We start from the raw sequence: 27,213 nt of genomic DNA on the forward strand, positions 1-27,213 counted from the left end.
CCCGAGGCGCGGGGGGTGCTGCGGAGGGACAGCCCGATGCTGGGCAGCGCGGGCAGCTCCTCCCGACACAGGCAGCCGGCGCGCTGTGGCAGTCTGGCCATAAGGCATAACTCGTCTTTCCAGTAAGCAATGATGACTATGCAGAGCACGTCTTTTATCCTGCAAAGCCTGGAATCGAGCGCAATTTCAAAATGTCATTTGGTAAAACCGGAACTGACCGCGCCTGGGGCACGGCTGCGGCCCTTGCTCGGGGCTCAGACCCGCATCCGGCGAGTGGGCTGGCGCGGAGGGGGCCCCACGGGACCTGTGAGGGCCCAAAGGAAACTTTTTTTAGTTTTTTTATTTTTTTTTTTCTTTCTTTTTTCCTTTTTCTACTCTGCCCTGGAGTCCAAGGCTGCAAAACTTCTCACATGGTTCTGGGGTTGGTTGGTTTGTTTGCCTTAGTGGTAATTTAAGATGATTCATGCTCCTGGGTTTTCTGCTGTGCTTCCCCCCACCCCCTTCTCTTTCTGTCGGGGTGGTTTTTGCTTCTCAATTAAAACACTCCCCCTGCCCCCCCCCCCTCTCTTTCCAGAACCCCCATGCCTCGCAGTGGAAGGATCCAGCGCTGAGTCAGCTGATGTGCTTCTGCCGGGAGAGTCGCTACATGGATCAGTGGGTGCCAGTGATTAACCTCCCCGAGCGGTGACCGCGCCGGGATGAAAACGAACTGAACCAAATTGCACTGAAGTTTTGCAATACTTTAGCAGTTGCTCAGGAAATAACTCCCTGCCCTGGCACAAGGATTACAGGGGAGGGGGGGAGTAAAAAAAAAAAAACCAACAAAAAAAGAGAAAACTGATGTCAAGGGGGTAGGCTGAAGTTGAACTACATCTTGTGTGGGACTGAAGAAAAGTGACTCCGAAGCGATGGGGATGAGTGGAAGCGAAGGGAAGACCAGCACCTGCGTTGCCGGAGGAATGAGCCCTCCCTGACACGCGGGGGTGCCGCACTGCCGACTTACTTACAGAAAACACCCAACACCCTTCATGGTCTTTTAAAGTGCAACTTACAGTTTCTGGTTTAAATACCTTAAAGAGCAAAAAGGTTAATCGAAACATTTTACAATTTTATTGTATTTTTGGGATGTTAATTCTCAAGTTTTTATGCTAAGATATATAATAAGTTATTTTATGATATTGATGAAAAAATTATTTATATTCGGAGGTTTGAGAACCAGAATGCCCTTAAGCAGTTGGTCTGCAACCACACATCTTTTAACAGTTGGCTGTTAAAAGCAGCTACATTAATATAATTGTTTGAAATTGGATAGTGTTTTGTTTTTTGGGTTTTTGGTTTTAGTGTTTTGTTTTGTTTTTTTTTTTTTGAAATAAAAGTTTAAACTCAAACCCTCAGTCCTGGGTTTTATTGTCTTACCCTATTCATTAATGTACAGTCAAAAGGGCTCATTTGGCAGCTGCTTCCTTGTCCTGGCCATGGGCAAGGTCCTGTTGTGCTGGTCCGCTGTGGGTTTATTCCTAGCTCCTCCCATGCCATTAAATGAAAAAGCAGCTGATGTGCTGCAGGAAATGTTGGGAATGTTACTTATTTTTCTTGAATGCTGCCACTTAAGGGCAGAGTTTAAAAAAAAAAGGCATTATTTTAGAGGCTCCAACACTTCTGCAGAGCCTGGGTCTTCTTGGAAGGTGGGGAAGCCTGATTCCTCGTAGGTGGAAAACTTGACCTGATGTTTCCTTTTCCAGGAAGGTGTCTGTCCGAGCGTTGCACCACAGACTGCTGCAAACCCTCCTGGATTTGTTCCCTGTGCACCCCCAGCACTGCCTGTGCCCCCCAGAGTTAGGTGGTTTCTGTGCTAGGCTCCTCTTTTAATTACGTATCTACACTGGCACACAAAGCGCCATACTCCGTTGGCAGAAATCTCCAGGCCCCAAGAGAGCAGGAAAACAGCCTCCCTCACACCCACACTGCTTGCTGCTGGCAAAAGCCCTGTGCCGCCCACACTCCCTCCACCGTGCTGCCTGGGGGAGGCCGCAGGGACGCCAGTGACCTACATCGGGGCTTCCCTAATTGCACGTGTGTGCCGCACCCCAGTGCACTGCCTCCTGGCACCCGTCTCGGACGCCGCCCAGCTTGCTGGACCCCACAGCCCTTGTGTCCACCCCAGCAGTGGCAGCAGGGGGTCACTTTGTCCCCAGCCCCAGCAGGATCGGGTGCCAGCCCAGCCGGGTGGCGAGGCCAGACCAGTTCTCCCGCTCCCCAGACGCTCAGGATGGCACGCTCCGGCACGAGGCCGCCCATCCCCGTCCCGCACGGTGCTGCAGGGCCACATCACCTGCCCTGCAGCAGCCTCGCGCTGTGTTCAGCACGTAGCTCAGGAGCAGGAAGGCACCGTCCTCAGCCCCGAGGGACACGGGATGGCTGCAGGAGTGGGACTGCACAGGAGCAGCACTGCCATCAGCCCACGGCAGCATGCAGGGGCTCCTGCCCACCACAGCACGTGCCTGAGGAAAAAACACGTTGAGCCCCAGCAGCAGCCACCAACAAGGAGGTTAGGTCAGGCTCAGACATGGTAGCTGCACAAAATGGGAGTTTTCTGAACATAGTATTTTTAGCTTCATTACTATGGCATGTATTCAGCATCAGCATTTCAAAAGCAAATACACTCCCAAGAGTTGATCCACTGGCTGTTGCCTCCATTCACACATATTTAAAAAAATCCTCTTTCTGTTGCATGTTACTTTAGCAGCACAAATGTAAGATATTGAAGAAAAAGTTTAACCACATCTAACCATAAACACATACAAAGCCAGCTCTGGGGATCTTTTACCTTCCTTTGTTGTTGTATACCAGACGCTCTGTTGCTCTTCCCTAAGTGTGTAACAGAGAATGGGTGGATCAATCACATTTTTGGAATTAAAGTTAATTGCAAACATTTGCAATTTCATTGAGCTCAATCTTGAGCAGAACCCCCCCCGAACCCCTGGTTTCTCCTCGTGTCTCCCCCAGCCCCTGTCTCCACGCTACAAACCGCCTGGCCAGGACCCACGGGTGGCCCCAGGGGCACATGGCTCAGCACACACCCGTGCACCCAAACACTCTTTTTTTTTTTTGCCCCCCAAACCAACCAGCTCCAAGGGGGGGGGGGGTGTATCCCATCTGGATGCATGCCAAGCCCTCCCAAAAACACGCAGGCAAGAGGGGCCCTGATCCCCTGAGCAGCCGCAGCCAGAAAAGGCAAAGCCAGACCCGAGCTCAGCAGCGCCCACCCGCTGGGGAAGCACCGGCTGCCGGAATGGCGGGAAGGGCGCCAGGAGAGGTGGGAAGGGCATACAACACGTACCGGGAAGGACGTTAATTCTGATAACCAGCCAAAAGGAGGAGTAAGCAGCAGCTGCATGCGGCGATGGGACATCTTTGGACTGCAGAGCGGGGCCTGGAGAGCTGGGCTTGAGATCCTGCTCTGCCCTCTGATCACTGCACCCCTCGGTTAAAGTGGGTGCTGGTTTGGGGCTTAATTGCACTGCAGCCTCAAAACCAAAAACTATCAAGACAAGAGCGACAAGTTCAAGCAAAATCTGATTGTTTTTGGCAAAGCACAGGGTGAGGAGCAGCCTGGCCGGCCTGCTGGCTCCCCGGGCAATGGCTGCGCCTTGCACAGGGGACCACAGCCCCCAGGGGATGGCCCTGGGGAGGGACACCTGCACTTTGGGGATGGGGATGACGGCCCTGCACCTGGCACGCTGAGCTGAGCCAGATGAGGGATAGGTCAGGATTGCCTGGGGACAAAGGATGTGGGAAGTAATTAAAAAAAAAAAAAAATCACCTCCCCCCAAACAGAACCAAGGCTTTACCAGGGGTCTTTAATAAATCTAAACTTTTTTTTTTTTAAATAAAGACCACCCAGCTTCTGTCACTGCTCCAGGGCCAAGGTGTCCTGCAGCTCTCACCCCTGTGGCCATGCTCATCCAAATAACACCCCCCCAATGCCCAGAAGCATGTGAGCACAGCCCAGAAGAACTGTGAGCAGATCTTGTGGGATCTCTTTTTCCCCCTTTTAGCCCCATTGGTTTGATATGAACAGGTCCTACCTGAGACAAGATTTAAACATGACCTGCAAGCACGCTTGAGGGTCTCGGTAGGCGCACCCTGGCCATCCTACCTGGGGGTTGCAGAAGACCTGTCCTGCTGTCACCCAATGCTACAGGGACAGCCAGGTTCTTTTGGGGACATTTAGCAGATTATGAGGGGTCAGGAGCAGGGGGTACCGCTCACACCTGTACCAGGTCATCCCCATCCCAACCCCACCACCCCCCTTCCCATGGCAGAAACACCCAGCAATGCACCAGCGCAGCAGCAGCGAGCCCAACCTTTGCAGCTCACCAGCTCCAGGAGGCCAAGGACAATGAATGATGATAAGCCGGGAGCATAGAAAAAGCAGAAATATTTTAGCAAGAGGCTATTTTAGCAAAAGCCAGGTCTCCAAGCCACCAGCCAGCCCTTCCCCCTTTAATGCAACACAGCATTGAAGAGTCAAATTGGAAAATACAGAGAAAAACCACAAATAACAAGCTGGCTGCTTAATTTATGGGGGAAGAGAGAATAATACCCATTCTGGAGTGGTATTGGGTTCACTTGCTATAAAAGAGAGTGGCGGCACAGTGGGGCAACGCAGCTGTGCTGCCGCACCGCATCTCCCTGCCACCTCACCATGCCACCTCCATGGGCTTCCCCCAGCAGCTACGGATGCAGATGGTCTCACTTCTCCTTTTTCATTCTACTACAGCAGAACCTGTATTTCCCCCGAATTTTACAATTCCTGTTCTTTCATGGGAGTATTTTACAGCAAAATAGCAAAGTGCAAACGTAACTGCTCGAGCTTGTGCATGTCCCTATATATTGCATTTAAAAAAAATAAAATTTTACTGAAAATCTATACATTAAATGCTGTCAGAACCAGGCAGTTGCGTGCTGCTGGGTTAGCTGATGATCTCAAGTATTCCACCTAAAACTGAGAAAGCACCTGAAAAAAAACTGTCATAGTGTTTTTAATCCTATATCTGATCACTGATGCGACCACGGCCACCTACAATCAATCCTTTTGTTCTCTGGATGTGTAAGCAAGCGTGAAATAGATGCTGCCATAAATCTTGCCCCAGCACCGCAAGAACGTCAGAATTGCATGGAAGAAGTTGAAAAACTCGGCCACAGGGCTGGACAGAGCCACAGCCAGAGCCAGGGCACACTCGACATCGGCTTGTCAAGTGCCAGGGGGTTCGTAGGAGAGAAGTGACAGAGCGAGCCTGAGGAATGTGCCAGAAGCTCTTTATTAGAAAGTACAGAGTTAAGCTCCACTATGGACATGGCGGGATGGGTGGGAATGACAAGGAGGTGGCCACGCTCCAGCTCAGGGCAGAGTACTGGCCGGACCCCACAGCTGGATCACCAAGAGTCCCTGCTGCAGGCTTTATTTAAGGGCAGACAATAGAGAAAAGCCAGACATGAACAGCATCTCTGCAGCTTCACAGGTGATCTTTTCTTTGGGGGCAGGGAGCTCTAACAAAATAAAAATGCAGATTACTATGGGGACAACAGATTGATGGGAGAACAATATTCAGGCAACAGCATGAGGTTATTTACCCGCCCTGCGCCCCACGTACCTGCTTGCACACTTCTGAGCACAGCTGGAGTTCTCTCAACAGTCCTGCATACCCAAACTAAGTTAATTACTATTTTTAACAAGATGTGTTATAAAATGATAGACACAAACACAATAAAAAAAATTAGTGTGGATCTACATTATTGTTTTTTAAATTGTCACTAGAAAAATACTCTAATTATAAAAATAATTTGCATGTAAGCACAGAATAAGCAGTACAATTTTCTGTCTGTCTTGTATGTCGATTTTTGAATTCTTTGTTAAAGAGGCTTGTTAAACAAATATATAATTTCTCAATATATATCAATAGTGTGTATATAATTTAATATAGAAATGACAAATATGCAATGTAAGACAGTAAATTACAAGTGGTTAATAAATTCTGTAAATACCATTACAGAAATGCACAGTTATGGCAGATCGCAACTTCAACCTCTGAACCACTGGCTACAGAGAAAGACATTTGTAGCCAGCTGAAGTCAGTATTATTTTCAATCCCTTCAAAGTTTTCTGTTAATATGCAATGTTTGTATAAATATACTATTAAAGTTTTTTTATATATATATACACACACAGGCACACAGAGAAAGACTTTTTTATTATGTGTATATATAAAATCACTTACTTGAAAGGCCCTCCAATTATATCTGCATAACCACAATCTAGATATAATTTGGCATTCTTCCCCTTTAAAAATGAATTTAAAAGAGTCAAATTCTGACTCCCTGCACAAAATATAACTGGGACTTCGAGTGACACAACCATGCCTCCAGCTCAGCACAAAGCCAGGGCAGTACTAGCTTGCAGCCTTTGATTCTTTTGACAGGGTTTTTTTTTTATACTAACACAGATTTTTAATTAGAGAAGATAATTCAGAGAAGCAGAGTCAATGCTGAAAATTCTGCTTTTTCAACTCCTCCTAAAAAGCAGGGAAATAAATCCGCAGCTCTCTGATTCTTGACACTTCAGGTTTTACACTTAAAAAACGTCTGTCAAGAGAAGCCAACATAAGGAAGGATGCAGGCATGGCTCCCTGGAGTTCATCAGCAGTTGCTACAATCATTTTTCAAGGTAGCTTTTGCTAGATAATGCACTTCTAAATGTGTGCATAAACACATGCTACCAACACAGATACAGCCCCCCCCGCCCCCGCATACATAATTTAAAAAAATGTAAACCCCATGATGTTCAATCAGGTTTCTACACCTTTGCCTCCGCTCTGTCAGCGAAGCTCAGGCAACTTTGGTCTTGTTTGTGTAACGTGAAAAGTGAGACCGGGACCCACTCCTGCAGAGGACAAGACCCCCGGCTCGCCATGCCTGTCCCACCGCAGGGACGCCGGCGCAGCACCCGCAGGCTCGACGCCCAAGACCCCATTCCCTTGGACAAGAAAGAAGTTAATTCAGTTTGAAACCTCGCTTCCTAATAAAGATAGGGAACAGAAGAAATGCTTTAGAAAGCTTAAGAAATCGTTTATACGCTTGGTAAAAGAATGGCCGCTCTTACACAGTTAATAGCTAGTACCTTACAGAGTATTTGCCTATACGCCTGCCGGTGGCTGGCTTTGCCCAGGAGGGCTGCGGAGGAGCTGCCGCTCTCCTATAACAAAATGCAGGTCTTCTTGTCCTTGAAAGGGTTCTCAGAAGCGGGTATGCCCATTAGCAACGGATCTTTCTTGGCGTGTTCTTCACAGTAGAGCATTAGGTCTGCTGATGCTTTTGACACCTGCAGAACACAGGGAAAAAAAAAACCCATAAAATGGTGTTTCCCCATAACTGGTAACACGATCAAATGTGCTGAGAGCTGCTGATGGGTACAAAGTCCCTGCACAGGATGGGAGAGGTGCTCGGAGATCAACACACTCTCTGGGGCTTGGTCTCCTGCAAAGACACGCTGCCACTAGCTCGCTCCAGCTTTATCTGCAGGGAGGAGAAAAGGATGGACCCCGGTGCTCTTCGGGGTTAGTTTGTGACACCAGGCAAAAGCACCGCTCAGCTCCTACACGGCTTCTACAGAAGACTAAAAATACACAGGAGAAGGTTCAAAATAGTATAGTAGGTTTGTAATGAGGAACTTCTCATCTATAAAGTTGGGGATAGTAAACAGAAGTGTCCTCAGATGACTAGTTTTAGGAACGCTGTGCAGGGTCCCTCCTTGCACAGCCCTGCTCCTGACCCCCATCACCTGGGGAAGGGCACTGCTGTGCTGTGAATCTGGACGTTTGTTCTGCTGGCCTTCAAAAGGGGCTGGGCAGCAATTCAAGCAGCCTGACAAAATCCAATAAGGCGATATTACTAGTGTAGCCAATATCCTATCCCTGCTAGCTGGAAAAAAAGTTTGGTTTCTTTGCTGCCTTAAGTTAAAGGAATCCAGTTTCTGCTACCTTCTTTTTTTTTTATATAATGTCCCTACACATTCAACTTCCTTGCAGACGTAGCATTCAGCCAGCAGAAGGATGGAACAAAATCACACAATATGCATGCAACTGAAAACTCATACCTGCCTTCTGTTTCAGACATTTGATTTGCACTTCATATTTTGCTTTGGTTCTCCTACAAGTCCATAAAGCACCGAGCTACCTGAGGATACTGCTAGTAAGCGGCCACAAGAATTAGGTTTATTCAGATTTGTTGGGCTGAAATGTAAACATGTTTTGAGATAGGGGGGGGAAGAACTGTGGGCACACGCATCCACATACACACTCCCTTATCTTATCACCCTATAGCTGGAAGGGGGAAAAAAAAAACCAGGGAAAAAAAAGGAGGAGTGAGGAAGGACGTGCTCTCACCTTTATTCTTTCTATTGAGGCTTCTGTTCTTAACTGCTGGACAGTCCTTCGGGCTTGGGCTATGTTGTTGGTTGTGCTAGCCGTTTTGCCAGACATTTTCAGTGAAGCGGTGAAGCTCTGTTTGGAAAGACAGCGGGTTATTTTTCCAGAAGGTGGCACAGCATGTTAAACTGCTTTTACACAGAGGCAACCGTGACACACTGCAAAAAGTGCATTTTTTAATTTATTATTTCACACAACAGGACTGGTCAGCTGAGAAGCAGCTCAGCAAATGATGCTCTGCAACCAAAACACCCTCCAGAAAAAATGCATTGAGCTTTTGTGCATCCTATTGCTTCACTCTTCCCTGCATCAATAGGCGATATGGGTTTATTGACTTGGGCTTCTCCCAAGCCGGAGGGCGGCCAGCACCACACCATGCGCCCACCCCTACGCCTGCTATTTGCACAGGGGCTGGATGCAACATGGTCAATCTCTGCACCAGCCACTGCCCTGCTGTCGGACAGATCCTGCTGTGTGGGAAGGGACAGTCACCCCAGGTGGTGCTGGGAGGGAGGAGAGCTGCTGCCCGTCTGCCCGAGCACTGGGACTGAGGAGCGTCCCCTCCTCTCCCTCTTGCAGACGGAAGAGGATTTCATGGCTGGTTACCGCCCCTTTGCCGAGACTGCTGCAGCGGGGAGGACGGGCAGAGGCACAGCCACCTCGGCCACGCCAGCCCGGCCTCTCAGCCTCCTTTGCCCTTCTCTGGCCAGGCTGTGTTTCAGGTCCGCAGCAGCCCAGCAGCAGCTTTATGACACACCAGAGGAAAAGGAAAACAAGAAGGCAAAGTTCAGAGACGCATTCCCGGCTGCTGTCTGCTCCCATGTGCCCATATACGGGGGAGTGGCGGAAAAAAACCGAGCGGCTCCATGACTTTCCTTCTCCGGGTAACAATGCAAAGCATCAATCCTGACATGGCGCCAGCATTTGGGTGGTGTCCAGCGAGAAGGGAGGACGCTCTCCGGCAGGCTCAGCTGGCCGGTCCAGCAGCAATTCAAGCACAGCTTTTGCAGCTTGACCCCTCACTTGCAGCTACCCCCAGGATGCCCACAAGCTGCACGAAGGCAGCACGTGCCGCCAGCTTACAGGGGAGCCCAGACCGTGCCAGGATGCCACACGCTTCCCTGTGAGTTGGACCGAGGAAGACGACATGCTCCCGACCCAACCAAAGAGCAAGGAGTGAACCACGATCGTACGTGTGCGACCATATCCAGACGAGGAAGACAGCCCGCCTGCCAGCTCTGACTCAAGACCAGGTCCAAGAGGACAGGCAGCACCAGTAAACAGTTAAGGTGCTGGCACTGCTGTCCTTGAGCAGCTTTACTGCAGGTGCTCTGCAACAAAGACCCGAATGAGGTTCCTTCATCAAATCCACAAAAGTATGCTTAGTTGCACACTGTAAGTCAGCAGTCCACTAGCATTTACTCCACTCGGGATTTAGAGATCTTAATCTCCTGATGGTCCCAAAAAACCTCAGCTTCTTCAGCTGTACATAACTCATATGGCATGCTCAAGCCCGCCCTGGCTTATTGAACCATCACAAGTTCTCCCTTTGCATGTGCCACACTGAAGGCCACCTTGCCCCATCTCCCTGCAGCACCCTTCCTGCTGCATGCCCCTGTCATCCCCGGACATTTCTTATGCTGTGTAGCCATCCAACTGCTGCTGCTAGAAGGAAGCTACCCATGCACGGAGCAGCAGGAGCAGGGAAGGGCTGAGGACCATGCAGCATCATGTTCAAAAGAATATCCCTACGGGCATCGCAGCAGTAAAGAGCTTATTGCTAAATTATTCATGTACCCAAGAGTTCAAAGAGCAGCTGGTTTAGGACAACCCTAGCCTGTGAAACTGTCCTTTCTGTGCCAATCCTTGCATGCAATCTCTAGCAGGACTGTGCACAAACCCTGCCGTTCGTTTTCCACAGAGCCACGAGAATAATTGGCTGCATGGTGCTGTGCTTAAATCATTTATTGCATTACAGGGACTCGAGTCCAATGTAGCTGCATGTGACCTTTCCAAGCACTGCATACAGCGTTTCCTTGTAGGTTTCAGGTTTCTCAGGCCTCAGCCTGGGTAGCAGCGCTGTTTTTCCAGCCAATGCTCATGCCTGCCCAGCTAGCTGGGAACTGCATCATTTTGCACCAAGTCCCCATTTTGGCACATGCCATCATTTCTAGGCTTGCTCAGCAGGGCCCAGACTTCCAAAATTTTTCTCTCCCTCTGCAGAAACCAGCCCTAGGTTTGAAGTTCACCCCCAATGCCTGTCAGGCCAATACAGCCCTCACCGGCAGAGCACACCCACGGTAGACGTGGGATGCCCACAAACCACTGCCACACACCCCCAGCTCTCCTCCGACAGCAGCGCAGGCACCCATGGACGCTTTGTGCTGGCTGGGAACTGTGCACAGCCAGCAGCAAGCACCCCCTGCATGGCATCCTCAGCGTTTTCTGTTAGGAGCGATCCACTGACCCGCGCTCCTGTGGCACCGAGCGCGCTCAGCTTCCTCCCTCTGCAGCCCTGTGATCTACCGGTGAGAAGTACCCCAAGTAGCGTGCTAACTGGTATTTCATGCTTTACAGCTCACGGCTGACTTCTGCTGCTCTTCTATCATCCCAGCAGTGAATTGCAAATGAAGCAACCTGCTGTTTTTCCCAGCTACATCCGCACCGGTAATGGCGAAGCCCAGCAAGAGCAGGATCACGCTGCACACAGCGAGCGGCACTGCAGAGCAGAGCGAACGCCAGCAGCGCTCAGCGGCGAGCTGCAACGAAAGCAGCACGGGGATGCTGCCTTAGCTGGGGAACAGCCAGCAGTGGGACACGGGGAGACCTTCCTTGCAATGGCTTTGGGCAGAGTAATTGCCAAGCAACAGGTAAACACCTCCTGCTCATGTGCAGGTAGGAGGGACATTCATAATTGACATTAGGTATCGCTAAAAACTTATTTCCTGCAACAAATATTAAGAACATACTCATGAATCTCTCCAATCTGCACGAATCTGAGTGGCTATATAACAGCCCCCTATTTAGCTCACTGGCCTGCTTTCCCAGTAACTGCATCCAGGAGCAGGAGACAAGCATGAAAACCCAGAACTAGTTTAAATGCTGCATATACTCCAAATAACTGATTTCAGGGCAAATCACAGAAGGTGTTTTGTAATTTTAGAACCTTTAAACGTGTGCCAGTTCAGAGATCACAGCTCTGAGCAAGCGCCCTCCAGCAGGCGAGGCACAGGCCATTTTGGGCTGTTCAGACACAGGCCATTTTGGGGACAGGCTGCGTCTGAAGCGTCTACCTTCCACTCCTCTAAATATTTCCACCCAGGGTTTCTGTATGCAGCTACCACAAGTAAAGCTGCAGCAAAGTTAAGGAAATTTGAGCAGAGCACAGAGGCCAGGGAAGCCGGGCTGGCAGCACACACTGGCCACTGACTCATCCCAGCTGTGCAGGAGAACAGCCTGTAAACCGTGGTTGCTTCACCTCCGCAATAGCTGGGTCAGTAACCCAAGCCTCGGTCTGTGGCAGTCATCCACTGCCCCAGTTCCCCACAAGACCCTCATTACCCCAAAATTTCTCCAAAGTTCCCGCTGTGTTCCAGAGAGGTCACCTACAGACCGAGTTGCACATGATTCACGGCTTACCACCCATGGAAGGTAATTAATGCAAAATTTTAAAAAGCCAGCAGGATTTTTCCTCTGCAAAGCAGCGTTCCCTCTATGGCACTATCTTAACCGAAGACACAGGCACTCATCCTCCCTTGGCACCTAGCACCCTGCTGCTCCATAGTGCTGCATTCAGAGTGGCATGAAGGAAATGAGCCAGGACTGTCTGCACGAAAGCAGCTCGTCCTCCAGCCCTGCAAGCCTCTTTCAGCCCTCATTTAATCCACACACGATGAGGCAGGAGGTGACAAAGCCAACCGTGAGTCAACGCAGGGCAGCTGAGACACAGCTGTGACCATGCAGGGCCAGGCAGCACTGGGAGCACCAGGTGTGAGTGAGCCCATGGACCCCGCTCCCAGGAACAGGTGCTGGTTTTGCTGGAGTGGGGCTGCCATCTCCCAGCACTGCCGGCTACTGGGCACAGCTGCGGGTACAGAGTTTTGGGAGCAGTGCTTGCTCTAGGGAGGTGTGAAGTCTTTGCATGCTTTGGCTGTGAGGAGGAGAGTTAGAGATGCATGGGTATCTGAAATACCCTCTGTATCAACATCACGACACAAACTCGCAGTTACTAAGCCAGATCCACCATATTACAGTCGAGTTACTGCTAATCACAGAGCTGTAACATCCCACAGCAAGTACACAGTGTATGTGTCCTGAATTACTAATAGTGGTAGCACCCAAATATTAAAATGCATTTTGACGGCACATTTAGTGATTCAATCTGCAAACTACTCAAGAGAAGGAGTGCTGACTGACACAGCATAAACATATTTGTCTGGCAATAGTTGTACATCTGATTGTAAAGGTTTAATAGTCAGATGTTTTGCTTTATTGCTAGGAAAGGGCAAGCTACTTGGAGCATGTTTCTCGTTGTAAGTGATTATGAGAGGTGTACATTGAATGCATGTCATATTATTTGTAAAATATAAAGTGAAAACTCTGGAATTCAAGGCAAAGGCTGTGGTGCATTAACCACCTCCAACATAAGCCCTGCAGTGCTGTGACACAGACAAGATCTTTCCAGTTCAAGTCAGTGATGGCCAGCTCAACAAGCCAGGGAGGCTTACACCTCCGGGTAATGCTGGGCAATGCAGAAACACATTGTGGGCTTCACCTCAAATACAAAAGCAGATTTTTATAAAATCAGGAGAATTACCTCACATCCCAAGGAGCGGGCCATGTTTTAGCTGATGTGAAATGGCAGGGTCAGGACCACATCCAGGGCTTGGTGCCACAGAGCAGGGGACATGATGGCTGCGGGGGAGCCCCCATCTCTTCCAGCACTGCTGCAGGTCCTGCTGGCCCTGGGAGCACGGGCTGCTTTGCAGCAGACCCGCATGCAGATCCTGACCTCTACCAGCCACTCACCAGAGGCAGCGAGAAGGACCAAGTTGGAGCTCCCATGACTCTTGACGGCAGCACCCAAGCCAGGACACGTGTTAAGCTCTGCTGGTAAACCAACCCCATGATCAAGGTTAGGTTGGATGGGGCTCTGAGCAACCTGATCTAGTTGAAGACGTCCTTGCACACAGCAGGGGGTTTGGACTAGATGACCTTTAAAGGTCCCTTCCAACCCAAACTACTGTATGATTGTATGATTTTGCGATGCTGTCGCCAGACAAATGGAGCCAGAAGACCTGCACATCTTGGCACACCAGGATTGCCCAAAGAGCTGCAGCCTCAGATCCAACAGATAATGCAAGCCGGCTGCACTCCACAGCACCGTCTGCCCATTTAAAACAGCATTTAGAAACATAATAGAAGTCTTCTGTTACTAGACTTTTGGTGCATTTGACCTGATAATTTGAGGAATTTAGTTACTGCAAAGCTAATCGTTAAGCTAGAGTTCCTAGAAAGGAAGTTTAAAAGGACACAGATTTTGCAGTTTTTGTTCAACGCTTCCTGCCTTTGCTGGCGTGCCATGAGAAGTGGGCAGGGGGACGGCTGCTCTGCTGCCACAGCCCCCTTCCAACACACAAAAACAGCACCTGGACCCCGTTCTGCTCAAAGCCATTAATACATGCAAGCCCAAATTTGGAGACTCCTTCCCACTGAAAGCAATTGATTGCAATGGGGAACTACCAGACTTTGGGGGCTTTGCTGGATCTGGGTTTCCTTGCCTAATGCTGGCAGTCGCTTAGGCTGCAGAGTCCAATCGGACTTCTGCTCAACATGTAAATGAGGCTTAACTCATTTGTAAATGGTAACAGGATCACCCTTGCAGGCGGTGCCTCCCCCTGCCCTCCCAGCACAGCTCCCAGGGCTGCTCGCTGCTGTGACTCCCACTCTGGCACCCAATGCGGGGTTGCAGACCGTGGTCCTAGGTAGGCAATGCCATGCCTGGGTGCCCCAAGCAAGGTACAGCTCGCTGAGAAGATCAGTGACCCTTCCCTGGACCCAAGGAGAGGTGCTGATGCTGTGTCTGGAGGATGTTCTTGCAATGGGATTGTAATTCCTGTAAGAAGTCCTCCTGCACCATCAGCAGCAGAGGAAAATGACCCCGCTCCTGATGGAGAGCGAGTCCACACACAGTGGACAGTGGGAGGATGGACACAGCGTGTCCACACACCTGATGGACAGCGAGTCCCACACAGTGGGAGACGTGCAAATACAAAACAGCGTCTTGGCTATGTGGAACTGAAATGGTAGAAGAGGAATTTAAAAGGTATTTCTCATGTTTAGGTAGTACTCTTAAGGAAAGATAATAGATATGAGACTGTTGGCTACTTTGGGAAATTTACTCTGCAAAGAATACAGTGAGAAATTGGAAGACCCTACCTTTTGGGGGTTTCGGTTTTGATCAGAATAAAACCACAGGATCAGAGCACTGCATTCACCCCGCTCTCCCTGCCTCTTCAGCACCAGCATCAGAGGGGATCTGGCCAGAACCTGTGCAGGACCCTGGGGCCGAGGTGGCCAATTGACTCATGGAACAGGCACAGGCGCACCGAACCCAACAGCCTCGCTGCAGTGCAGGTATTGCGCAGAAGGACCCGCAGAAGATGGACACAGCTGCAAAAGCTTCCCCATACCTGACAGGCTCACACGTTCGTGAAAAATGAGACTTCCAACCAAGAACCTCCAACACGCGCTGTTAGAGCTGATAAATGCAGCTGCTGAATTTGATAATGAACTCCGCTGGTGTGTTGCAAACTGTCTGAGAATGCTTTAAAATAATCATTGCTGGAGTAACAAGGGTCTGTTTCACACGGATACAAAAGAACCACGGATCCACTACAAACTGAGCCCAAACTCCCATTCCAGACCCCGCAGTTTTCACTTACTATATTGAAAAACTATGGTGTGGAAAAAAAACAACCCAAAGCAATTCATTTCTATAAAGTAATGCACGCATCTCTGAAAAGTAAGTTAGTTCAACATTTGCTGATCCCTCTAATCTTAGTACTTCTTTTCTTTTAAGACATAAGGTTAAAAAACAATTACTGCAAAATTAAAAGACAAACCATTCTCCTCTCATTTCGCTGGGGCAAGCCTAGGCTGACTTTGTTCGGCCTTTCCTTCCCCACCCCCAAACCACAGCTCCAAAACCCCTTTTGCCACTGGAGAGGTTTGAGTTTCTCTGGAGTCCCTTCCCATCCTACATGAATGACCTCGTTAGGAAAGTTTCAGTGCTTCTTTTCCCAGCTGGTTACCTTTACTAATAAATTAGATGTTTTTTTTAAAAACAAACCCAAACCATAACATTTGAAAATTAAATTGCTGTGTTTCCTCATCTTCAAACAAACATAAGCAGCATTACTTTAATAGTCCTCCTAAGATTACTAAATCTCTTCTACAGAGAGATTTACAAACAACTAGGTCATCACCCAATAATACTGTTTTCCCTCTGAGTTCCTGGCAACCTACCCTACTAACTAAGCTGCTGTGGCCATCTCGAGCTGCAGGATTTCTTTTAGGGTACACTTCATTTCAGACAACAGCAACAAACTGCATAAAACTCTGCAGATCTATATCGGGGGTGTACCCAGTTCTGCAGAACCTGGGATTTCGTGCCCTCGGAGCCTGGGGCAGGGCTTTCTGAGACAGAGATGTATCCAGGGATGTCTCCCAGCAGAATTAAGTCACTCTCTAAAGAAAAGACCACTCAGTCAGGGAGGGCACTGCTCCAATTTCTGGGAAACAAGCCTTCACGCTCAATGGGCAACCCTCAACCAAAAGCAAAGACACCCCAAGAGCCGAACTCACCCCATCACTTTTCTCAGCGGGATCTCTTGTGTCCCCCAGCACTCACAGTCACAACTATTCATTCTCTATTAAAGGGACCAAAAACATAGTTCCAACAAGTTTTTCAGTTCACCACCTAAGACAAAACATGGCTGATGTGATTTCATGCTGTTCTAGGCAGGAGGTGAGCCGGGGGTCCCCTGCACCCACTGCTGTAGGAACACACTGTGAGTGACAACCTTGGTCCCCCGCAAGTGATAACACTGAACAAGGGCTTGCCAGACCTCAGGCTGACGATGACAGACATTCCCTAGCCCCAGAGCAGCTGCCGGCATGGCTGCAACTCTCACTTGTGTCTGACTCACAACCTAAAAAGAGACAAAATAATCAGTCCCACCAACAGCCTTCTCCGGCCATCACGCCCAAGGCACAGCCTTTCTGCAGAAAGTGCTCTGAAAACATGAACAGCTATATCTGAAAACAGACAGGGTATGTTTTTCCAGCTGTGCTGGCTGGTCTAATAAAACAAGCAAGCTTTCATGTCCGTGCTTCATGTCAGCTAGCAAGGGGCTCACAGGTTTGTCTGCCTTCTCCAACTACACCACCCCACAACCCTGCCCTTTGGTCCCCGCAGCTGCAAGGCCACTGCCACAGCACTGCGTTTCTTGAGTGAGCCAGGATGATCTTTATTTTCAGTCCCAAGCACATCGTGCAGCTTTGACTTTCCCCTTCTTAATACAAGGAGACTGCAGGAGCAGAAAGGTGCGGTGAGACAGACAACTGGAAGAAGTTTCCATTGCAGCAGTCATTAACCCCGCGCCAGGACCCCTCAGCTTCCCACAGAGAGGACGGACGTCCAGCCCACGAAACACCACGGCACACGCTACCATGCGCTTGTTGTCACTTCTTGCCCTTTTTCACTGTTCATCCCTTCCCCTGCTCTGTTTGAAAGTTGTCAGAAGTGAAAAGAATGATTATGGGAAAGGTACTAATAACGGGAGGGAGCAAGGCTGCCTGCCCTCTCCAGGTACTGCAGGCTTGCAGAGGCACATGCTGGGCTGGGGCTCTGTAATTAGCAGCAGAGTCAACAAAGGAATGGAGCAAATATGCCAGTGGGAAGGCTTAGCTCATCCTTTGGGGAAAATACCTTTTTGCACAGAAAACTGAGGACCTAGGTTTGCTTAAAAGAAGAGGATGCTCACCAGCCGTACTTTGCCAGGCAAAGGTTCAACCACTAAGAGCAAAACACATGAAACTCCCAGCACACTTCATGCAGGCCATACACCTGCATTTTTTTCTTTCTTATAAATAACAACAGAAACACCTGCAAACAGGTGGAGTTGCCCCTCTTCCCTAGAAAAACCCTATTTTTCAAGGCCTTGCCCTATTTCTTTCTGCAGGCTTTAGGTAATGAGGTTACTATGCAGTAGGCACTCAGAACAGCAGCCTCAGCAGGTACGTGGCTGGGCATTGAACTGGAGCTCCAACCGGATAATTAAACACCAATGTATCTTTTTTTTACTCTTTTAGATCCAGGACTTACGAACCACCTGCTAAGTGACATGTAATTAAATCATCACTGCTAAAGTACACCTGGGAATCACCCAGCAGCTCTGCCTCACCAACAGTTCCCTATTTGCTCCAGTTATGTAAAGTCAGCTTATACTACAGCTCTGAACCCCAGCTAGCAGCGGAATAAAGGTTCAAAAGGGTATCTTGTTACTTTTTTCTTTTTTTTAAGTAAAATAGCTTTTAAGTTGAATAACTCAAAACTGTAGATCAATAGAGCGGATTGAACAAAACACAAAACGACAACGCTAAAAACTATGGCATCTAGAAATCGTACAAGATGTGCATGGCTTTAACACACCATCAGCCTCTGGTTTTCCAGGGCGACAGCCCACAGCTGCAGGTCAGTGTGAATCCAGTTACAGCTAATCTGCAAACGCAAGTTTCTAAGGCATCTCCTTTTTCAAGCCATAGAAGCCGTGCTGTGGGTGGTACGGGCTCCGCGAGGTGGAGATGCCCTCCGCACTCTGCTCTCGGTGTGGGGGCTGCAGGGAGGTGGTGGCACGGCAAGCTTCAAATTTGGCAAGGAAACAGCAGGCAAAGAAGGACACAAGCAGTTCCAAAACCAGAGAGGGGTGCCACCCTTCCCAGTGACCCCCTATTCCCCCTGCAGCACGCTGAGGGGATCCCTCCTTGCCAAGGGCACTGCACAGCACCCACTGCAAATGGCCCTGCAGCAGCACCAGCCTTTGCTCAGGTGCCCCACGGGCCCGGGTGGCTGCCCCCACCACACCCCACACAGGACAGAGGAGCACGCACCCCAGGGGAGCCGCCACCGCTGCTCCCGCACCCAGCTGAATCGCTGCCTGGAGCTCCTCCAGCTCAGAAATGTTTGGATGCTTGAGCCTGCTAGAAAAAAAAGAAACAAACACTACCATGGAAATTATTTTGCTTTTCTTAAAAACACAGTAATAGGGAAAAAATAAACAAACAAGCAGCCTGACAAGGTCAAAGCCAGAAACCCCTAAGTGTTTCTTTTGCTTTTCTGACAAAGAAACAAACCCCTTTATACATCCCTCACTGGGATCTAAACCATGGGTTTGACTACGAGCTGGGGCACACAGCGGTGCTGCTGTGAGCCCAGGGGTCTCCGCGGCCAGGTAACCAGCCACGAGCATTTTATCAACAAGAGAGGCGCAGGCTCATGCCTAGGCTTGGAACCATGCAGACACACTGCACCGAGGGGCCGATGCACTGCACCGAGGGGTCACCTCCAGCAGGGGAACAGCAGACCAACATGGGGACGGCAGGAGGCAAGTTCCCTCTGCCTGCATGGGTGTCCGGTCCCTCGCCTCCCAAACCGCGCAGGCTGTCAGGAGAGCCGAGCTCCTGCACGCTGATTGAACTCGGGGTGGCAAACGTTTCCTTACCCTGAGGAAAGGAAAACCCTTTGCTAGGCCATGTGTGAAGACAGACCCCTTGCGCTGCTGAGCACCCTGTGCAGCAGGATGCAGTATGACCAGTGGTAGGACGGAGCTGCTCAAGAGCTGGGACGCATCCAGCCCATGCTCCTTGCCTCTGCCCTGAGCTGGGTACGGAAGCTCATGCCAGACACAGCTGCTGCCCTCTCCCCGGCAGGGAGCTGCCGAGGGAAAGCACATGCATCCCGAGGAGCTGCTCAGCGGTGCCAGGTGGCATTTGGACAGTGTTTCTGCTCCAAAAAACAACCATAACATGGTAGCCCTGGGAGCTCATGTTTACAGTTCCAATGATTCCACAACAAACGCTGCAGGTTTACAAATGAAACTGTCCCCGGTCCTGCAGCCTCCCCAGTCTTTGCTGAAACAGTTTGAAGCTGGATCCATTTTGCATGTCGCCACCAACAACAAAGACTCTGCCTGCCAAATTACACCAATGGCTCCCCGCTACTTCACAGCGTTGTCCGCAAAAACATTTTGCAGTGTCCTTACTTACCAACACCTCCTCCCTGGCACCCTTTCATCCCCGCTGCCTTCAGCTGGGACTCTGCAAACAATTCAGTAATAACACAGCACCAAACCCCAAATCCAGCTGTCTCCTCTTACCTACTTACACTCTCCAGAGCTAGCAGGAATAAAAAGCCAGGAGCTCACTCCTATCTCTGAAGTCAGCAATTTTGCTTCTGAAAATACAGAGAATAGATTTGTTGGGCAGGAAGGTGGCATTTTTATGGTTGCTTTTCTGTGCTTACAAGTTTTGCTTTTGCTCTATAAAGCTCCTCACTCCTCCTGAGGCTGAGCCATGCCATTGCCCAGGGCGCAGCTGGGACAGCACAGTGAGCTGCCACTGGGGGCTCATTGCCACCACTGGGCAGGGACGCTCCTTCCTCAGTAGGGTGACCCCCTGATCAGGCAGCGTTTTGCAGCACCTCTGCCCCCGTGCAAAGACCCTGTCCCACTCCTGATGAGTGAGGTGAGCAGCACATCCTCTCCCGCCTCGGCACTTATCCGGTGCGACTAAAGCTGGACCTTCAAAGGAGCTGCCTGCCCTGCACCACCCAGCCTGGCAGCGGTCTACTTCAGGGGGAACAGGCACTGCAGGAAGCAAGCCCCCCCCTTCACCCCCAGCCTGGTTAAGCAGGACACCATGCACAGGCTGGGGAGGCTGGAAGGAGCAAGAAGGCAGCGAGATGAAGAGGGTTTGCAAGCAGCATGGAGAGACACCAGCAGCTACAGTCAAGGTCAGTCCTCATGGAGAGCAGGGAGGAGGAGCCGCAATGGCCCCTGGAGGGAGTAGTTTAAGGAGGGGGTGATGCCAGAGCCCCTTTCCGGCACCTGGGATGACTGGGCTACATGCACCGCTTACTACGTGCACCAGGCACAGCGGCAGGGTGTGGGGTGTTTTGGTGTAAGGTTTCTGCAGGTTCTCCGGGTGCTGCGAGTGCTTCTGCACGTGCCGCTTTCCCAGGCACTTGTGTGGGAGCGCGAAGGCTGGCGGCTGGTTGGGACTTGAAAGCTGGTTGTTGGTTTTCCTACAGGGCAGACATGGCTGCTTGGGAGCAGGTTTGTTACAACTTGCAGAACCTAAAAACTCTCCGAGTCCAAGCCAAGAGGCCTGACACTGGCATTAAAGGCCATAGCTGGGTGCAGAAGTAAACAACTATTCTGAGGGTGCACTGGAGCATAACCAGGTATGTCAGCGTACAGAAACATGGTTGCATGCAAGCGTCAAAAAGTCTCTGTCATTGTGAGATTTCACAGCCTTGATTTTTTAATGTTTAGGTCCCCGAAGGAAGTATCTGATGGAGGAATCTCAAAGCGCCTGGCACTACCTTCAGCCAAATCACTTGCATCTTTGCGCTGGAGCAGGCCTGGAGGAGAATGGTGTTTGCTATGGAGCATTCGGAGTCCCAGCAAGCGCTGACGCATGCCCCCCCCCGATCCTGCACGCCCTGGCACGCAGTGGCACCTTTCCACAACTGCCCGGCAAAGGGGATGCCAGCTCCCACAGCTGACTGGGAGATCATGCTCTCCCCTTCCCTGTGCCAAGGTTGAGCATCCCAGCGTAGGGCTGCAGATGCTCCTGCCCTCCCACACAGGGCAGCAGGGGATCCCCAGCCCCTTCCCCAACACCATTTTCTCTTCGCTGCGCAGCAGGACTGGGCACAGGCTTTTTGCTGCGGCCCAGTCCCTGCGAGGTGACCCGCAGGGAGGGTGGGAGAGGCACAGGGTCCCCGATGGCAGCAGCAGGTGGGAGAAAGGTGCATCCAGGGGATGCCTCTGCCCACCTGAAACCAAAATTGCCCTCGGAAGTGCTTCTTCTCACCCAACATAGACCATACAGAGTCAAGGGGCCTGAAGGAGGTGCCTTGGGTTAGCAGGACAGGCAGCAGTCCCAAGGATTTTATAAAGGACTTGGGAAGCGAGGATGCATTTCGAGTGTAGAAAAAGAGTGGAACAGTCAGTGTGGAGGAAGCGCAGGGTGAGCAGCCCTGATCTGTCACACCTGCCGGACACAGCCCAGCACACACTGATTCCTGCATGCACTTATCCACAGCACCTCTCCAGGAGCACTCTTTATCACATCCACACCTTCAAAGTAAATACTACAAAAGTTATCCACACTGATCTTCCAGAAATGGGTACCCACTGTCCCAGATGTAACCCTAATTAGAGAGCACTGGAACGAGGAGAGCATGTTCGACACTCCTGCTCCAACCGGTTGCTCTGCTTGGAGAAGGAAACAGTACCTCCAGCAAAACAGCCCCTTTCCAGCTCACCCACCTGTCACGCCTGCGCAGGGTGATCCCATCATCACAAAGCTGTGCCTCAGCCAGCACCTTGCTCTGGTTATGCAGCCAACCTAGTTTTTCCAGCGGTGGGTGCAGCCAAAGGGAAAGCCCGCGGCAGCTGGCAGGGCTCCTGCCGCCCCCGGCCGCAGCACAGGGCCATGCTGACACCCAGTGGAAACCACGGTGAGACACCCAGCAGAGGGAAACACCGCGGCCAAAATCTTTTCCGTCTGCTATGCTACTAAATAGAATGGAAAAATAAAACTTGGTTAGCAGGAAAACATCGGAGCCCTGCCCTCAGCAAGAAAACAGAATTGAGTAGTAAAATGAAATAGGGATTAGATATGCTTTCTGGTCATTTCTCTCTTTAGGATACTTATACCACACCCGACGAAAGGAGAGATGAGGTTGTGCGATACGCCAGAGCTTACTGGGAGGAGAAGGACTCGGAAGCGCTCATGCACTTTGCAGTACTGAACACAGTACCTGGGATAGAAACTTCCCAGGGAAAACGGCGACTGTGATTGCCCACAACCTCCCCGCTGGCTCTGGGGGTACCACGGGGTGCTGTGAGCAGCACCCTACTCCCTTGCCCTCCCTCCACACAGCCCCAGCCAAGGCCTGGATAGTTTTCAGCAGCGAGGCTGTAGCTGCCAGCTGTGGTGCCTGCACTAGCTGCCATCACAGGGGACTGGAGGCCAGGGGAAGGTTTCTACTCCTGCCTCCGCAGATACCACGAACCGAACTGTTAGTAGCAGCGGCAACAGTGATGGCTAGCTGGTTCCTGGCAGGTGAGGACTTGATTTTTAAATAGCTATTGGGCAAGATTTACAGTCACAGCACAAACATTTTATACACACTCGAAAAAGTTTGGGTTTGGTAAAAGAAAACAAAATCCACTCCAAACAAAAACAACTCCTTTGCGTATTCAAGGATCACACTATTACCATGCGCACAGAAAACTGAAACATCTGGCAGCTGCACTACTTGCACACAGTGTTTTTCCTGAAGGATGTGGATGCTTTGGGATGCACACCCTGCACAGCACAACAGCTGAAGGGATCAGGGAAACTCAGGCACCCCAGAAGACCCAACTTCTGTTTTGCTGGGCACGGCTGGGCACAGAAGCTTCTGTTTTGCACAAAGTCACTTGGTCTTTTACATAGTCTGCACAAGTACAGATCTTACACGCGACATGAGCTTGAAGCAAACACAGAGACAGTGTTTTACACATCAGAGGTATAAAAGCGAGGTGTAAGCAGGGGACCGGCATGCCTCAGCTCTGTTCAGTCTATTTGCCTCTTGTTTGGATTACAGTATATATTAGCAGATTTCAAAACCACTTTTACAGCAGAAAAGATACAGTACAACAAACTCTACTTCCACCTGTATCTCTTGGAGAAAATGCAGTAATTAGGGCTAGGTTAGCGATGCAAAGTCTGGGCATGCAGATACACCTGCCTTCCCCAGAGGTGAGCAGCCCATCAGTGCACATGGAGAATAAAAGTTCCTTAAAACACAGAACACAAATTTGTGATGCTTGCTGCTTCAGAGAATTTACGCTTGAGAATATTTAGAGGTTTTACAGTTGAGATCTTTTTTTAAATTATAAACAATGCTGCCAGTGTCTTAATTAGTCTTTCTAAAAATGTATAAACATCCCAAATAACGTGAAATGAAAGAAAACAGACAACTCCCAAGATCTTCAATTGGATTTAGCGTTCTGGGTATTTAATTAAGGATGTGTTCCTTCATAACCTCCATTTCACAAGTTATCTCAGTACCATCCTGCTGATCAAAACTGGGCTACAGCTACATTTGATTTTCAAAGTCAGCCTCCATACCTGTGATTCTGTCAAACCCAATTTACTTGTTGGGAAATGAGTAGTGGAAAAACCCGCTTTTATTTTCCTCTGCATTTTTTCTGACTTAACTTTTTATACCTTTAGTACAAACGAAAGCCATGATACTGACTTCTAGATCAAAGTTACTTTGAAAAACGTCTGAGCAGTATTATTTTAAAGACATTGGCCTGAAGTCATTTGTAAAGACAACCTCTGCTCCCTAACGAACTGCGGTGCAGTTTCCCCACAGAAGGTACCTGTTTCTCCCCACAGGGCACTACTCAGCTAACTCACACCAGAAAAGACATACATGAACCACAAAGAGACATTTGCAAAGAGACTTTTAGTTGTATCAAAATCAGTTCATCTTACAGCATGTAAAGCAGGAGCGGTCCGTGATTACAGCACCAGACTGGGAGTCACGAGATCCAGCTTGGCCTCAGGTTACGTGACCTTCAGCGAATTCCTTAGTCTGAAAGAGAGATAAAGCCGTGGATGCTGGTGGGAGATGTTCTGTGAAGAGCTCTGTGGTTCTGAGCTCAAAGCCACTAACAGGGTGCAAAGTATTTCACAAGCTCCTTGGTTACATGAATTTATCGAAGTACCTATTTTAAAGGAAGGGACAAATAAAGGAAGAGGAATTTGCATTCTGAGATGGTCAAACAATATACACATAACACAGCAGATACAGAAATTATGAAGACTTCCACGCTGCCCCTTGCTAACTGGTGTAGTAAACAAGGAAAAGCCTAATTTCCATGGGAGAAGCAGCCCATTCAAAACAGCGTTTCTGCCCCCTAATGAATATTCAATGGAAAGGCAGTCAGGTAGCTAAACGGGAGGTGAATGAGTGTCAGCAACCACTGCTGCTAATATCTTAGAGAGCAGGCAGCAGCCAGTGCTGCACCGAGTGGCAAGCGCAGAGCCTGCCCAACTGCTGTGCCTGCCATTGAGCCAGTGCCGTCCTTGTGGCCTCTCCTCCATAAAGCTGTGAATATTCTGTATTTGCTCTACTCCAGAATAAAATTAAATCACTGGGGTTTGGGGCTTGTCATGGTGCTTTATATTTTGCATGAAAGAAAGGAACAAGTGTGTACTGGAAACTCACCTACATAGGCAGTCTTGCTACCTGTCCGGCTTGATTTTATCGGTGTAATGATCCTGAAACAGAATAAAATAAAAATTGTAAATACTTCATTGTGCAAGAAAGCCAAAGCTAAGAAGGGTTAGCACTTGTGGTTTAATTCTAGTCACAAAGACTACAGTATTTTGAGATTGGCCTCACTGAAAAAATCTACCTCAAACCTTTCTTAGGGCTAGCTCCCCTATTTCCCCTCCCGAGGATATGGCCATGGGTGGCCAATTCCCTCTGGCCACCTCCCAAACATGAATGAAGTCAAGTTTTCGCAGCCTTTTTGCCTCCTCACTGCCACTATGGCTCCTCCTGAAGCCCATGCTTCCAAGGCAGAGGTCCCACCTAGACCTACAGCAAATGAGATTGAGAGGCAGCTGTTAGAAAAGCTACTGGCTTTAAAACAAGTTAAACTACTCAGGGAAGAACCCTGAGCAGCATAGTGCCAGTGTAGCCAGTGTTGGGCACATGTATTACTTTGCCTCCTGTAGACTTCTCTGAGATGTAAGCCTCCATTGATATATTCTAGCAGCTGTGCTTAAACCACAGGAGAAACAAATCTGAGAGCCCATGTTTCCTAGGGAGGCCTTTACACACCCAGAAAAAAATCCTGGAATTTGATCAATCCTAAAAAAGTACAAGTTCCTGCGCCAGATACTGTTGACTGTTGCAAGACTGGCAAATCCGGAGCACGCGATATTTAACACCCTTCTTAAATTTTCATTGTATAAAATGCTAATTTTAAACCAAAACTATACAACAATGACAATTCAATGAGGGCAGCAATTTTCTAAGAGTTTTGGTCATGAAGGATAGTGAAATTGGGCATCTGATATGTAAACTCAGCACTGCTAAGAACAGAAACCAGCAACTGAAGAACACAAGGGTTTATTTGTTTAAAAACATCTATCTATAATACAAACACAAACCAAGTTGGCTGCCTTGATGCTATGCGTAAAAGAGAAGATGATAAAAAGCATAAGGTGACATGCCTTCTGTGATAGCTAGAGGGAGGACTTAATTTACAAACAAAGTTGTCTTTTTTCACATTGCTTTGCTGCTGCATGAAGCCCAAGGGCGTGCACGTTCAGTGCAATACACACACAGGTGTGCAAATACACATCAAGTTCTAAAACCAGCAACGAATAACCTAACATTGACTGGTAATTGCTACGTTAACCTTTCCTGTAATTTATAATGTGTGTTTATATACCTCTGTATGCCTGTAGAGACACCCACTGTCAAATATGCTACAAGACATGGATTATATGCACTGGGCATTTACTAAACTGGCAAAGCAGCTGGGGCACAGATAACTCATTAACCAGGGCACAGCAGGATCCAGAATCGCCACTGACACTTTTTGGAAGAAAAACCACCGTCATTTGCCAACGGCCGGCGGAGATCTGGCACAAAGCCCTGGCGCTGCTCAGTAACCGGACGAATAACGCAATTAGCTACGAGATTTACAAGCCCTGGTATGCATGAAATGTAGAGCCAATTCTCGACATACTAAACCTAGAGTGATGCACAGGGCTGTGCACAAAGCGATGGCAATGACCACCAGCGGGGAGAAGGTAGGAGCGGGTGGCTGTTGCCTTTTGGCTGGCACATGGCAGCAGAGTGACCACGAAAGGCTTTGGCAGAGGGGCTGGGCTGCAGCACGCAGCCCCCAGCCTTCCCCAGGCAGCAACGATGGGGTCAGAGGAGCCAGAGCAATTGAGTTCCCCCATTCCTAGGAAACAAGGGGAAAAAAAGCACTGAAAGTTCCCAAGGGATGGTCCTTAACAAGGCAGAGAGGTGCCGACTGCCACGGGCTGGCAGCATGGGCAGTGTCCCCTTTATAAATCACATGCCACTTCCCATGTTCAAAATGGCATCAAAATTTTAATAGCTGCTGTTAAAAATCATTGTATGGAGTAGGAAAATAAATTGCATTCAAAAAGAGACTGCCTCGCCGCAGGCCGTCCTTGTTGTCCCAGTGCCAAGCTTGTGCTTTTCACATGCAGCAAGGAAACAAAAATAAATGCAATGTGTAACCCTCCTTTACATACGTGTGACAGCTGTGCTGCGCAAAATACAAGTTTTAACGGAGAAGCTTCTGCTTTGCTTCTCTGTGCAAGTTCT

At 49.4% G+C, this 27,213-nt stretch overlaps 1 protein-coding gene across 3 annotated transcripts; it reads right to left on the reverse strand.

Moving 5' to 3' along the window:
• Positions 1-5,309: 5,309 nt before the first annotated feature.
• On the reverse strand, positions 5,310-27,213 carry GNG12 (guanine nucleotide binding protein (G protein), gamma 12). Of its 3 annotated transcripts, XM_009320577.1 has the most exons (6): positions 27,141-27,213; positions 25,063-25,115; positions 24,508-24,559; positions 24,327-24,426; positions 8,445-8,561; positions 5,310-7,381 (listed from the first exon to the last, which is right to left on the reverse strand). In XM_009320577.1, the coding sequence occupies exons 5-6, from the start codon at positions 8,538-8,540 to the stop codon at positions 7,256-7,258; spliced, it is 222 nt and encodes a 73-aa protein (XP_009318852.1). In that variant the 5' UTR covers positions 8,541-8,561; positions 24,327-24,426; positions 24,508-24,559; positions 25,063-25,115; positions 27,141-27,213; the 3' UTR covers positions 5,310-7,255. The 3 variants fall into 3 exon arrangements, with proteins under 3 accessions (XP_009318852.1, XP_009318853.1, XP_009318851.1); XM_009320578.1 differs by lacking the exon at positions 24,508-24,559 and having other exon boundaries at positions 25,067-25,115; XM_009320576.1 differs by lacking the exon at positions 24,508-24,559.

Source organism: Pygoscelis adeliae, unplaced genomic scaffold, assembly GCF_000699105.1.
Source record: "Pygoscelis adeliae isolate BGI_AS28 unplaced genomic scaffold, ASM69910v1 Scaffold402, whole genome shotgun sequence".
NCBI classification, from domain to species: Eukaryota; Metazoa; Chordata; class Aves; order Sphenisciformes; family Spheniscidae; genus Pygoscelis; species Pygoscelis adeliae.

What these genes read in the sequence shown, in the direction of transcription:
- GNG12 (XM_009320578.1), bottom strand. Translation starts at nt 8,540, where the DNA reads ATGTCTGGCAAAACGGCTAGCACAACCAACAACATAGCCCAAGCCCGA. An exon ending in CCTCAATAGAAAGAATAAAG is followed by an intron (nt 7,382 to 8,444) that starts GTGAGAGCACGT and finishes TGTGTTCTGCAG; the next exon opens with GTGTCAAAAGCATCAGCAGA.